This window comes from Rattus norvegicus, chromosome 8 (assembly GCF_036323735.1).
Source record: "Rattus norvegicus strain BN/NHsdMcwi chromosome 8, GRCr8, whole genome shotgun sequence".
Classification (NCBI taxonomy): Eukaryota; Metazoa; Chordata; class Mammalia; order Rodentia; family Muridae; genus Rattus; species Rattus norvegicus.
In genome coordinates, this window is record NC_086026.1 from 62,706,262 (window position 1) to 62,720,951 (window position 14,690).

Genomic DNA, 14,690 nt, shown 5'->3' on the forward strand with positions numbered 1-14,690 from the left:
GGTTCAGTGATCTGGTTTTATGTTGAGGTCTTTGATCCATTTGGGTTGAGTTTTGTGCAGAGTGATAAATATGGATTTTTTTTTGCATTTTTCTACATACAGATATCCAGTTTAACCAGTACTCTTTGTTGAAGATGCTGTCTTTTTTTTCCAGTGTGTATTTCTTGTTTTTTGCTTGTTTTGTTTTGTCAAAACTCTGGTGTCCATAGGCATTCGGATCTATAACTGTATCACCAATTCCATTCATTGATCAATGCCAGTACCATGCTGTTTTAATTTCTATAACTATAGTATAACTTGAAATCAGGGATAGTGATGTCTCCCAAAGTTCTTTTATTATTCATATTGCTTTATCTATTCTGGGGTCATTTTCATATGAAGGTGAAAATTATCCTTTCAGGATAGGTGAAGTGCGTGTGCCAATGGTGTTCTGATCAGAAGTCTCGTGATAGGCATCTTATTCTTTAGGTTTTCTTCTATGGTTTTGTTGAAAATATTTTCTGTGCCTTTGACCTGTGTTCCTTTTCCTTCATCTCTTCCTATTATTCTTAGAGTTGGCCTTTTCACAGTGCCCCAAATTTTCTGGATTTTGGTGCCAGATGCTTCTTAGACTCAACAATTTTTCTGCCCAAGGTATCCATGTCATTGATGGCCAATGAGTCTCTTTTCTGTTTCTTGTATTCTGTTGGTGAGGCTTACCTCTGAGATTTCAGTTCAAGTTCTTGAAGCTTTCATTTCAAGCTGTGTTTTCTTTATTGATTCTATTTCCACTTTCACATCATGAACTGTTTTATTCATTTCCTAGCACAGTTTGCGTTTTCATAGATTAAAGGGTATTCTCTGTCATTCACAGTGACTGTTTTAAGGTCCTTTGCTTGGGCTTCAGTTATATCCCGTTTCTTAGGACTTGCTGTGGTAGAGTTGCTGGGCTCTAGTAGAGATATTGTTCTGACTATTAATTGTATTTTTATGCTGGTGTCTAAACATCTCGGTTTGGGAAGACTGCAATTTGAGGTGCTGATACCTGGTCTTGTCTTGGGTGGGTGGGTGTTTTGTTTCTTGGTTTCTGTTGCCCTCCCTGGTTCGTAGGAGATTTAGTGGCTGTGTGTTGGCTGATAAGAAAAAATACTGGGATCCTGATAGGTGTGACCACTGAGGGTTCCTGCTAAAGTGTGTTTCTAGGTATTGGGAGCTGACATGTAAGAATGGGTATAGGCTAGGAGGAAGGTGTTAAGGGATCCACAGGAAGGAGGAAACCAGGGTGTTCCACCAAGACCTGCCTAGTCCCCTAGGGCTAAGGGCAGAGAGTGAGGAGAGGCCACAGGAGGAGGCCTGCTACAGAGCTGGGAATGAGACTGGGGGATTGGGCTTGGAGAACGAAGGAGGTGAAGATCTTCAGTGGCCTTCGGGTTCCTAGGAAGTACCTGCTGGAGTTAGGAGCTAGGATAATGTCCCGTGCTATGTCTCGCCAGCAAGAACGACGCGCGGACACCAGGATCCTTCTGCAGCAATATTGCATCTTGAAGAGGAGAGAGCGAGGCCCAGAATGGCGCTGCTTATATACACCCTAATGTGGCGTGTCCACGCCTGATTGGTTGCTTACCCATGATCTCATAGGCACGCCCCGGAGTGGGCAAAGACCTGGCACGAAGGCACTCTTGCGCATGCACACACAGTTAACTTCCTGAAAGGAAGTCGGCTGGCGCGGCGAAGGCTGGCGCCATCTTGTAATGGCAGAGGCTATCCTGGCCTTCCACGTGGGGCGCAGTGGAAACCAGCGCCATCTAGTGGTGGCGAATGTTATTGCGGCCCTCTACAGGATAAAACTGTGTGTGTGTGTGTGTGTGTGTGTGTGTGTGTGTGTGTGTGTGTGTGTGTGGTGGGGAGGGGGTGTTAGGAGGTGAAGATCTATGTGATCCACCTGAGATGGGCTGCAGGAAGGAGGGTCGAAAAGGGAAGGATGCAACAGGTGAAATGTTCCAGAGCTAGGAATGAGACTGGGGGGTTGGATTTAGTGGAGAGGAGGGATAGGCAAAGAGGAAGTTAGCCTACAGTTTCCCTGGCTTGCCCAGGAGTTCCCTGGAGTTGAGGGCTAGGATAAAGCAATGAGTGGGGGAGGGAGGCTAGGAGGGGGGGATCTGTGTTGATCCCCTGGAGAGGGGGCAGTAGGCGTAGGGAGGCCTCTGCAGGTGGTCTGCGGCTGTTAGGATGAGCCTAGAGGATTGGCTTAGGAGGAGGAGCAGAGCTGTAGTCAGTGTAGTTAGCCAGCCTGCTTCCTTGACCGGAGTCGTCATTTGGTACTTTAAAAGCACACTTACATGGAGTTTGAAAGCATTTTTAAAATGTAACCCATTTCCATTATTGCACTACAATGATTCTTTGAACTCTCCCATCTACAGGTTAAATTTCCACCTGAGATATACTATAAAATTTTTACTCACAGACATATCGAAGATCTGTGTGCTAACAGCCCTCGAGATTACACAAAGCTTCCGGCAAGATACGCATCTCATAACAAAGACGATCCACCTCAGGTGGAGGACAACAGTGGCTGGTATCGCCGCATAGAGAACAATGGCTGGAGGCCTGTCTCCAATAGAGTAAGAAGACTGAAACAGTACTTGCTTTCATTTTGTATATTTAGAAGCTCACCTTGAGTTCGAAATTAATCTTGATTTTTAAAAATAAGAAATGTAATTGAAAAAAATCACTTAACTTACCTATTCTGGGGTTGTTTATGTAAGGATAATAACTTATCTTTTCATTTATTTAAATTATGTGTGTGTGTGTGTGTGTGTGTGTGTGTGTGTGTAAATGATGTGTGTGCAAGCCTGGAAATATGTGCTCCAGTCCTGCCGAGGTCAGAGTACAGCTTTAGGGGTTGGTTCTCTCCTTCCACTGTGGTTCTTAAGCTCATAGCCATGTCACCAGTGGTATTTCACACACTTTCTTACATTTATCTTTAATCGGTGGTAGATCATTTCTCTGCCGCAGGTGAAATGAACCAATTGAAGCCAGATTAGATTATATTAAAGGCAGGTTTATTGGGAAGCTGCTCTTGGGTGGGCCAGTTCCCCAAGGACCAAGGCCAGGGAGGTCATCATGTGGAAAGAGGGTGGGCGGGGGAGGAGAGAGAGAGAGAAGAGAGCATGCAAACTGAGAGAGAAGAGGAGAGAAGAGGAAAAGATGAGAGAGAGAGAGAGAGAGAGAGAGAGAGAGAGAGAGAGAGAGAAAGAGACAGAGAGACAGAGAGGCAGAAATGTCTGGATTATAGAGGGGGGAGCCTCTGGGGGAAGGGCAGCCCAGGCTCTGGGCTGGAAAGTTCAGGGTTAGGGCAGGGTTTGCCAGGTAGGGACTGAGGGATGCTGGGAGAAACCGGAAGGCAGGTCTCCTTTGGTTTGCAAAATATGCACCTCCACTCCTTGTCCTGGTCCAACCTTGTCCCAGGTTTGAAACCAGGCCATGATTATTTGCTCTCTGCTGACCGTCTGCTGAAAACACAGATGATAGAACGCTGTACATACCAAGTGCTTCAATGTTTCAGATGTTTGACATGACCCAGGCGGGAATACCATCAGTACTTTGTTGCATGTCTGTCACGTGTTAGGCTAGTTCCAGACGACAAGAGCAGTAGTAAGAAGACACACAGTCCTCCCTCACAGAGGCTGCCTGTACCTAGAGATAGTCAAGTAGGCAGGATGCTGTAGCACAGTGTGGTAAGTGATTAAACAGGGCAAAGGATGGGGAAACACAGCAGCGCTGTCTAGTACTCATGAGGAGAGGGGATACGTTGGAACTGGGAACATAATCAGCTAGGAGGACATAAGACAGGCACTTCTGTTGTGGGTGGATACAAGGCTTGAGGATTAGAGCCGTAAAGCCAGCAGTACTAGGAGGAGGTATGTTCAGGTGAGGTGAGATAGACATGCTTAGAATAGGTTTACTGTCCATTCACTCAAGAACTGAGGGAATACCTCGGAACACACATAGTTTGTCACTGTTGCTGTAACGTGCTTCTGTGGTGCTCCTAACGTAATTAGAACTACCTCGAAAAGGTCTGTCTTCTCTTCTGATCCTCTCTGGCATATTCCTATCAGCACATTGGCATTCTTGTCTGGAGAGAGTAGAGTTAACATTGTCATTGTCGTCACAGTCAGTATGTTAACCCTGTAAACACCTTCGCTGCCATAGTTTTGGATGCCAACTGAAAACGAAGTGTTGGAGAGCACAAAGGAAAGCGAATTTCATTTCTCCAAACTGAAGAGAAAGCAAGATCTGGAAAAGAAAAGAAAAATTAAAAAAATTGAGTGGATGAGGCAAATGTAAGTCGATGACTCAGTCTTATTAAAGAAATATAGGGTATTTTTGAGGAAAAAAAAAAACCAGAATTGTGTAAGGCTTACAGAACAGTCGTAACCATGACATTGTGACTGGTGTAAAAGCAGGGATGACTGCGGTCCAGACCACAGACCTGAGAGACAGACCCATATACACTCTGTGAGTCCATTTTCTTTAAACAAAGCACATGGTTTATTCTCTGCCCACGGCAACTTAGAGGAGGAAGGATTTTATTTCAGCTTGCAGGTTATCGTCCATCACTAAGGGAAATCACTTGGGGTAGAAACCATGGAAGAGGGGCTGGGGATTTAGCTCAGTGGTAGAGCGCTTACCTAGGAAGCGCAAGGCCCTGGGTTCGATCCCCAGCTCCGAAAAAAAGAACCAAAAAAAAAAAAAAAAAGAAAAAGAAAAAAAAAAAAAAGAAACCATGGAAGAATGCTGCAGTGCTGGCTTATCCTTAGCTCAGGACCATTGCCCAGAGAATTGAGTGGAGCAGGGCAGTCTGGGTCTTTCTACATCCAGTAACAGTCAAGGCAACCCCCACAGACATATCCAGAGGCCAGTCTGCTTGGGACAATCACAGGTGATTAGGACTAAGGGATTGCATTTAGAAAAGATACTTGGGGCTGGAGAGATGGCTCAGTGGTTAAGAGCACTGTCTGCTCTTCCAGAGGTTCTGAGTTCAATTCCCAGCAACCACATGGTGGCTCACAACCATCTGTAATGGGATCTGATGCCCTCTTCTGGCCTGCAGGCATACATGCAGGCAGAAAGCTGTATGATGTATACATGTTTAAAAAAATTATAAAAAAAAAAAAAGAAAAGAAAAGATACTCTATAATTTTGACTGGGAAATCAATTCGCTTACATTCAAGGTTATTACTGGTAAGAATTTACTCCTGACTTTTTCCTAGTTGTTATATGGGCACTGTTTCTTCCTACCTTGTTTATCTTGATGGTTTGGAGGCTTTTCAGTAATCGGAGAATTACACTTTCTTTCAAAGACTGCGAGGGTTCTGGTTTTTTGTCTTTTGTTTTGTTTTTTTCAGGTCTCCTGGCTTTTACAGGAGATATAGGTCTTCGCTGAGCTTCTCTTGTAGGTCAGGTCTAGTGCCGAGGTGGTTCCCTCTGCTCCTGCTTGTCTCAGAAAGTCTTTGTCTGACAGAACTCTGTTCATACTGTTGGTCACCTCACGGCAATCCTCACGGTTTTTGTGTGTATCAGATTCTGTCGGGGTCTTGGACCTCCATTTCTGCACAGCTACATCTTCCCACCAATGCTAGACATTTTTTTTTAAGATTTATTTATTTATTATATATAAGTACACTGTAGCTGTCTTCAGACACACCAGAAGAGGGCATCGGATCTCTTTACAGATGGTTGTGAGCCACCATGTGGTTGCTGGGAATTGAACTCATGACCTCTGGAAGAGCAGTCGGGTGCTCTTAACCGCTGAGCCATCTCTCCAGCCCAATGCTAGACATTTGATTGACAAGGTTCTGTGTCTTTCTACTTTCTGTCATTTTGTAGCAACTCAAAATTTTATACCACTGCCTTGCCTATCGGAGTTTTTCTTCATCCCTCCCAACCCCCTGTCTATAATATTACAAAAGATCTTTCTTTATGTTCATTTTTTTCCCTCCTGGTTTAATGTGATGGTGAAACTGTCAAGGGCACATTTAATTCTAATCCGTGAATTCCTCACTTGGAAGGTTATTCTTTTCATGATCTGTATCTGCTAAAAGTTTCATTTATAAATTTCCCCAATTTCCTTGAATTTTCTGTATGTAATTCTCCTGTATCTCCCAGGTTTCCTTAGATTTGTTACAGCATTTCACTAGTATTTCTTTAGGTCCGTGGTTAGAGTTCTGCTCCCTTGGAAGATTGGTGTTACTTTTTCTCCATACGTCTGTGTCTACACCTGCTGGGTCAGTTGGGCTAGCTTTATGAACTAGCTCTCAGAATTAGAAGCCATCTCCCTAAACTTGTCTCTTTGAATGTTGGCCTGGCAACATTCCCTGTTGGCCATAGACATAAACTCCAGCAGTGGAGTCGAAGGAGTCCATTCTTCTCTGCATGTCCTGGTGGGTGGCAGCATGGAGCCACCCGAGTGACTATGTTCGTATACTAGGTTTCCAGCACGTTGACTGCCATGAGGCCAGGGATGAGGAGCATAGTGGGACTACTATTTCCTCAGGCACTGAGGCTGCAAAGCATCTTTACCTCCTTTTACCACAGATGAAGGTCTTCTTCTCTAGACATTTCTCGTAGCGTAGCCTAGTAATGACAGCAGTCCGGTGCCGCTGCAATATCTGTCTTCTCAATGGATTTCTGGGTCCTGTGTTTTCAATAACGACTACCAATGTCTCTCCCTCTTTGTGTTTGGAGGGAACAATGACCTTGAAGTAGTGCTTAAAATATTACCAGACAGATAGGAGGAGGGTGCGCTGAGTCAAATTTGAATGTTGTCTTCCCACATTTTTACTACTTTCCTGAACTTGAACAATTTCTTGACTTCTCCACGTCTCAATTGTTTATATAAAAAGACAGAAACATCCACCCCAAATGGCGGACTTTTAAAAGAAAAACAAGAAAATGATGCAGTGTATGTGACATAAAGATGTGGATAAGCAAACCTCCCTCCCTTCCTACCTGCCATTAGCCTCGTGGTCTTGTAGAAGTCACCCAGTTCCTCCTGGGTTTACTCCCTCACTTATAAAATGAGAAAGCTAGCTTAGTTCCGAGGTTCTTCTACTCATAATTTGATGTAGATTTTCTTTGTATCATGAAACTTGTGTCAGGTAATTAAGTGACATCTTTCTGGCTAGTGATTAAGTCACCTCAGGGATATTCTATCACGCTGGCCTTAGTTTAGAAGTATATAGAACAAAAGCTTAATTTATAATTTAAATATATAATATAAACAACAACCCCCCTCAACGGTGTCTACCTCTAATCACTTCCTGTGCTAAATGTGTGTCTCTCGCTTTCCCTGGGTCAGGTACTACCTGGGCAGCCTGGAGGCCAAGGTAACAGACCGTGAGACACTAGTTCTAATCCACAAAGCAACAAAAGGCCTAATCAAGAGTATCGAAGATGGCGGAGTGGACTCTGTGATGGAATGGGAAGTCGATGAGGTGCTGAACTGGACAAACACGCTCAACTTCGATGAGTAAGTGACAGCAGTTCTCAGAGGACAAAGCCCTGTGTTTTTTCTTTCATAAAATTTCTGTTTGTAGGTTGAACCTTAGGGCTCTGAACATAACCTTCAAAAATAGTATTGTCCTCAAGAAAAGGAAAAACTGGTTTTGAGGAAAGAAAATTATAGTAAGGCAGAAGAGTACACTTTAGCAATTATGCCTAACGAATTCTACTTAGTTTTACTTTGGGACTTAGAAACAAGGATAAGACCATAAGATTAATTATGTGAAGAATAGACTCTGGGGGTTGGAGAGATGGCTCAGCGGTTAAGAGCGCTGACTGCTCTTCCAGAGGTCCTGAGTTCAATTCACAGTAACCACATGTGGCTCACAACCATCTGTAGTGGGATCTGGCGCCCTCTGCTGGAAGACAGGTATATTTGCAGGCAGAACAGTGCACATAATAAATAAATCTTAAAAAAAATAAAAAGGCTGTCCAAAGGTTCAGTTCCCAGTAACCACATGGTGGCTCACAACCATCTGTAATGTGATCTGATGCCCTCTTCTGGTGTGTCTGAAGGCATCTATAGTGTACTTACATAAAATAAATAAATAAAGCTTAAAAAAAGAATAGCTTCAACTTATATGGCCTAGTCATTTTAGATATTAAAAAACTGTATCAGTAACATAAACAGCCATTAAAAGGTATCATTAGAATTTTGTGCAGTGGGAATTCGGCTGTTCAATACAGTTATCAAGTGAGTGCCAATCAGATGACCAGCATGGTCAATGACCAGTGTTGGCAAGCGCGCTGAGGGTGGCGCCGTCACATCCGGCTGGCAGGATCGTGCAGCGGCTCAGTCACTTTGGAAAATGGCTGATAATTTCTCAAATGTTGCTACATAACCCAGCAATTCCACTCTGAAGCAGGTATAAAGAAAAATGAAAATATACGTCCGCACAAGAACCGCCTGAACGTTTACACAGACATTTTATAATGAGGAACAAACTATGTCCTGGTGTCCATCGGTTGATTAGGCAATTTAAAAGCAGCATGTCCACACAATGTAGTAAGACATGGGAATACTGGTGTGTGCGTGGTGTCAATGACACTGTTAGACACTGTATGTTAGTGGCTCCTCAGGCTGTGGAGTCGGGGTTATAGGATAGCCGTAGGTGAGGGGTGTGGCATGTCCCTTCAGTATAATGATGTTTGAAAATTGACCATGGCGAGCCGTACACATGCTGTGTACTAACCAGCTCCAGACCATACACATCTCATGAGTGGATGGGAGAGCAAGCAAGTTTCAAGATAGCAAAGCTGTTAAAAATGTCCAACACGTGTTCAGCTACAACAGGAAGTGTGGATATCGCATTGGCAAAGAGAAAAATTAAAAAGAACTGGGAGATGCTAAACAGCGGGAGGTAATGCCTGGGCCATACCGGGCGCTGGCCCTGGGAGTGAAGGCGCTAGTGTGAGAACAGGAGAGCCTGCCCCACTTCCTGCTGATGGCCTCGCTGGAGTAGGACAGAGACCTCACCCTGTGGTGCAGATAAGGAGGCTGCTGACTAGCTCAGCCACCACCCAGGCCCAGATCCAGGGCTTTGTGTTGGCTCACCCCAAAAATCTATATTACCTGTGAACATTTGGGGCACGCGAAAGGGCCAGTCCTGCTGATCCAAAGCTGCGGGATCTTATGACACAGGGCGACAGGAAGAGTCCTGGTCGGGATCTAATATCGATGGTGGGGCAGAAGCTAGAGACCTCTAATCAGACCAATGACTCACTGCAATGAACATTTGCAAGTGAAGATGTGTGGACAGAGGGATAGACTGTGGGACACACCATGACACACCAGAGCTTCTACGAGATGTTCTCTATGCCTGGGTGTTCTTGTTTGCTTTCCTTTTCCTCTGAGGGAGAGGAGGTTGCAAGGGTAGAGGGCAGATACGGGGGGATAGGGAGATGAGCGGGACTGAGGTTGCATGATGTGAAACTCACAAAGAATCAATAAAAAGTCGGGGAAAAAGAAGGAGATAAAAAGGGACAGGAAGAATCAAGGTATCGGTCATTGGCAGGACGTAAGAGACAGAGGAGGCCGAGGATGACAAGGGAGAAACTTCCTGTTATTCAGAGGTGTCTTTGTGAGTATGCCCGTGCAGACACTGGTGTGGACGAACCTCTGAGCTGCAGTCTTTTCTGTTAGCTTCTGTGTGCAGTAGGATGCAGACGCACACTCTGCAGTGGTGAGAGTAACTGAAGATCTTTCTTAGATGTTTCCAAACCACATAACTTCTTTCAGTTCATTCCAATTAAGTATAAAAAAGGCAAAGTTTTTAAATGGACTCTGACAAGAAGTGGTGGGTGATTATTGGGAATATGCTAGCAGTGTTTCTGATCACAGACACAAACGGTCTGACACGAGATCAGCATCTCGGCCCCACGGCAGGAATAAGCAGTGGCTTCTGTTGCCTTTTTTATGGCTTCTAGTCCCCCTTTCTGTTATTTTTGATTATAGTTGGTTTAATGACATATTGTGTGGGGGAAATTTGAATATGGTATTTTTCCCTATCAGAAAATTGATAAGTCAGTAATTTCTTGGAAAGGCTTCAAAAAAAAATCTGGATTATACTTACAGATAAATTTGTTTTAAAAAGGTCCCCTGTTGTTTTATTTTGAGGCAAAGCCTTACTATGTCATCCTGGCTATCCTGAACTTAGAGATCGGCCCGTCTTCAGAGTACTGGAATTAATGAACCACGCCTAGAGGGTTCCATTTAATCTTTTAACTCCATGTCCTGGAGGGTGGCCTTAGAAGAATATAACTTACTAGGAGGTGGTCAAGTCATGAAAATCAAACAGTGAGACTAGTGAAGATGTCATCATTAAGATGTGCTAAGTAATTTATTATTTAGTAGTAAGTCGACTTAATGCCCATATAATATGTTGCAGTTATATCGCAAGTTGGAGAGAAACTGCTACAAGCAACTCTTCAGCTTACCTAAAAGGTAAGCAGTTATTGTTATTTTGTGCATGAGTATTCTGCCTTCATTTAAGTGTGCCACCATGCATGAAGTACATGCGGAGGCCACAAAAGGACATCAGGTCCCCGGAAACTAGAGTAGATAGTAATATGTACTACGACAATGGTTGCTGCAAATTGATGCAGGTCCTCTGGGAAAGCATGGAGTGCTCTTAACCACTGAGCCATCCTTCCAGTCCAAAGTAGGCGACTTTTAGCAATACTCTATAGAAAATCTGTCTGAGTCCAAATGATACTCTTCTTCTCTGCATATATGCCTCTCTAGCATTGAGTTTGGGCTACACCGCTTTGGCTCCCAGCAGGTCACACTTCCAGCCACCCACCTAGGGAATCTTTGGATTCAAGAATAAAAGGTACACACACACACACACACACACACACACACACACACACACACACACACACACACACACCCTGCTTAATTCTAAAATGCCTAGGCTGGTCACTCTTAAACCTTCTGCTGCTACCCCAGGCCCAACTGGGGAAGTGGCCAGTGGCCGCCCACTCAACTTCTTACATGGCTCATTGGCTTTATTTTCTGCAGCTCCTATGCTCATCCACATCCCACCCAATTCGTGCAATCACCTCCTCGTCCTGAGACCCAACCCACGAAACTCTAAGGGTCCCTTTGCCCAGCAATTAGCTGCTGGCATCTTTATTGACCAATAATCAAAAGCCAATTGGGGACAAGGACCACTAGCGGTTAGACACCCAGATTCCCAATTGAATCAAAGCACTAAACCAATCTCCAGGGCTGGAGAGATGGCTCAGTGGTTAAGAGCACTGACTACTCTTTCAGAGGCCCTGAGTTCAAATCCCAGCAACCACATGGTGGCTGACAACTATCTGTAATGGGATCTGATGCCCTCTTCTGGTGTGTCTGAAGTCAGCTACACTGTATTCATATATATTAAATAAATAAAATAAGTAAATAAATGAATAAATCTTAAAAAAAAAAGAACCAATCTCCAACGTATGTCCATGGAGCTAACCTTTTAGCATCAGGAGTTTTCGTGTATATACATACACAGGTATAAATGACTTGTCATTTGAAAATAGGCTTTCTATATTATTTAAGGTTACATGGTGGGGTCTGGATTAGAGTTCTGGTTCTGCAGTTTACTAACTGTGTGATCTTGAGCAAGCTAAGTGGTTCAACTCTTTCATTTGTAAAGCAAGACTAAATAGGATCTACACCTAGCTCATGGGTTGTTGTGAAACATAAAGCTTCGATTTCTGCTGGGCACTTAACAGAGCTTAGGCTGCTGCCCAACGCACATTTCCCCATCAACAGGAGCCATCGTTTTCATTAGCTTGGTCACCTACTCTCAGCTCACTGCTACCACCCAGGCCCACCACATGGTTGCCTTCATAACGTCTACAATGGTTTCCATGTTGATATTCCTCGAGTCCACTCTACATACAACAGATAATGTGAACTTTTAGCAATGACAATTAAGAATGGACTTGGTTTTTCAAGCAAACATATGAAACAGGCTCCATTACTGGCATTTTCTTAGAAAGATGGCATGATTTGCTCAAGGTTTGTCTGTGTTAGGTAGTTATGCTTTAAACTGAAGCAGGTTAAGAATCCACAGCTGAAACACTGCTGTGGTCGGATGCCTTAAATATACAGCTTTTCACACATGAACTCATGTTGTTGTAAAAATATAAAAAATAAAAAGGTTTAGAACCAGTCCTTCTATTGATGTCATTACAAACTTCTGAGTTGATTACACATGTGAGTTAAGGGCCAAATAGCAAACATATTGCTGAGAGTACTTTCAAAATAATATTAAGATATAAAGACAACAGTCCAGATTGTCTTATATAGGTAGATGGTTTTCAAAAACTTCAGAAATTCACAGCATTTGAGATTTAAAGTTATTTATCTTTTGTTGAGACATATCTGCTCCTAACAGTTCCCCTTTGGCAGATTTAACGAAGAATTTGAACATCTCTACCTCCAGGTGAGGCAATACTTTGTGGCTAGGCAGCCACTGGACAAAACTGCCTGTTTCATCTGCAGACTAATACTGTCCAAAAAAGGACAAATTATGCAGAATAGTTGACTGATAAACTCTGCCAAGACAGGGTGATCAGCCCTTCAAAATGTGCATTTCAAGAGTCTGTCAGTTGATTTTGGGCCAGAAGGCTGAAGACTTGCGCTCACATGTCGCTAACAGGGGACTGTGCTGGTGGAGATTTGTCTCTACAACCTCTCAGTTCTGGAAGCCGTATTAGGCTTCCTTTGTGTATAGATATTTGGTCATTCTCAGATTTCTGACGGGGTTGAAGGCTGATTATAGTCTATAGCCTATCAGGCTGTTTAACTCTGATAAATACATATTTTATTAGATAGTTATCAGATAGTATAGAAGCTAGCCAAGATATAGATTTTAAACCTTTCTTAAGCTGGAATGGATAACTAAATGTTCTGTTTAACTGATATAGTGATGGACTGGGTGTTGAGTATATCATATGTTTTATAAATTGTAGGATGGTAATAAATACTCAATTTATATATAAGTGAAAAGGCTTTTTAACTGGACAAAAAGGGGGAAATGTTGTGGTTTGCCCTGGAGTTATCTGTATTTTGATGCTAATTCCACTGCCCCAAGGACAGCTGCCTAGTCAGCTAGAATACTAGAATACATGCTACCATTCAGGAGCCAGAGAAAGTCAGACACATGGGAGGCAGGGGCAGGCAGATCTCTAAGTTCGCGCCAGCCTGATCAACATAGTTAAGTTCCCAGGACAGCCAGAGCTACATAACAGAGACCCTGTCTCAAAACATGAAAAAAAAAAAAAGATAGGGCGTTCGTGCACAGGGGTGTGGAGGTATCCAGAGCAGGTCCACAGAGGGAAGTGGCCATAGTGAATTACAAAGCATTGTTTCCAAACCTTATACACCATCGCATTTAATTCTCATACAATCAGGCAGGGCCTAACTAGTGGATAAGACCACTTGCTGTGCAAACCTGAGGCACTTTGTAAGGAAGGCCAGGTGCAGCCTGGGAATGCTCATCGTCTCAGCATTAGGGAGTAGACACATGTGGACCCCAAGAGCTCACTGGTCAGTCATCGTAGCTACTGATCAATGAACAATCCAGTCAAAGGAATAAAATACGCGGTACGGTAGAGAAACTCACCTTCCCTCATCCTCTGGCCTTTATGGGGGTACACACACACACACCATGAAGCAGGCTCTACCACTATCTTTTTTTTTTTTTTTTTTAGTTCTTTTTTTCGGAGCTGGGGACCGAACCCAGAGCCTTGCGCTTCCTAGGCAAGCGCTCTACCACTGAGCTAAATCCCCAGCCCCGCTCTACCACTATCTTTAATTTTACAGATGAAGACTTGGGCTTACAGAACACAAGTGATTGGCCCAAACTACACAGGCAGTTATTAGTAGGCCATACCTAGAGCTGAGGCCCTGCAGAGACCTATATAGAGACACAGTGGTTAAAGTAGAACAGAGATTGGGGCATTTAGAGTTTCTGTTAAAATACAATAAGGACATGTGCTCAAAGTGTGGACAACGGGACTATAGAGTAAGACGTGTGTGTGTGTGTGTGTGTGTGTGTGTGTGTGTGTGTGTGTGTGTGTGTGTATTTTCATTGTTTGAACCATGGTTTAGCCTTGGCTGTCCTGGAACATGGTTTTTTATCAGGCAGGCCCCAAACTCAGAGATCGATCTGCTTCTGCATCTGAGTGCTGGGACTGAAGGTATTCGCCACCACAGCCAGCAGGGCACTGTTCTAACTATATTTCTCTTTAGATGCCAAGCTTCAACGAATACAGAAGAGCCTACAGAGAAAGATCTATGAGGATGAAACAAAGGAGTCAGAGGAGAAAATATATTATGATGGTGATTTCTATGAAAATGTTTATATAAAACCACTACTTTAACACCTGGTTCCATGTTTGGCAGATAAAGAACCATAAAGAATTTCCTTTTCTCAGCAATGGCCCATCAAGCCCACTTCCCAGTGAAAGCCAAGAGCTACTTATTGTGATTACAACGTATTGTGTACGTATTACTTATAGTTAAGGAATACTGAAGAAATACTACCCTGGACAATGTATAGTTCCTCCTGGCATTCTGAGAAACTGTAGTTGTTTGACAGTTATACTTAAAATAAAGATACTTTTTTGGGGATTAAAAA

At 43.4% G+C, this 14,690-nt stretch overlaps 1 protein-coding gene across 6 annotated transcripts in view; it reads left to right on the forward strand.

The window, feature by feature from the left end:
* C8h11orf65 (similar to human chromosome 11 open reading frame 65) overlaps positions 1 to 14,690 on the forward strand; it is a 28,829-nt gene extending 14,139 nt beyond the window's left edge. For all 6 annotated transcript variants that reach the window (XM_006243077.5, NM_001024265.1, XM_063265464.1 and 3 more), the window contains 5 exons: positions 2,400 to 2,600; positions 4,192 to 4,322; positions 7,340 to 7,510; positions 10,431 to 10,486; positions 14,303 to 14,690. In XM_006243077.5, coding sequence (XP_006243139.1) covers positions 2,400 to 2,600; positions 4,192 to 4,322; positions 7,340 to 7,510; positions 10,431 to 10,486; positions 14,303 to 14,433 — 690 coding nt within the window. In that variant the 3' untranslated portion in view covers positions 14,434 to 14,690. The remainder of the gene's footprint in view (positions 1 to 2,399; positions 2,601 to 4,191; positions 4,323 to 7,339; positions 7,511 to 10,430; positions 10,487 to 14,302) is intronic.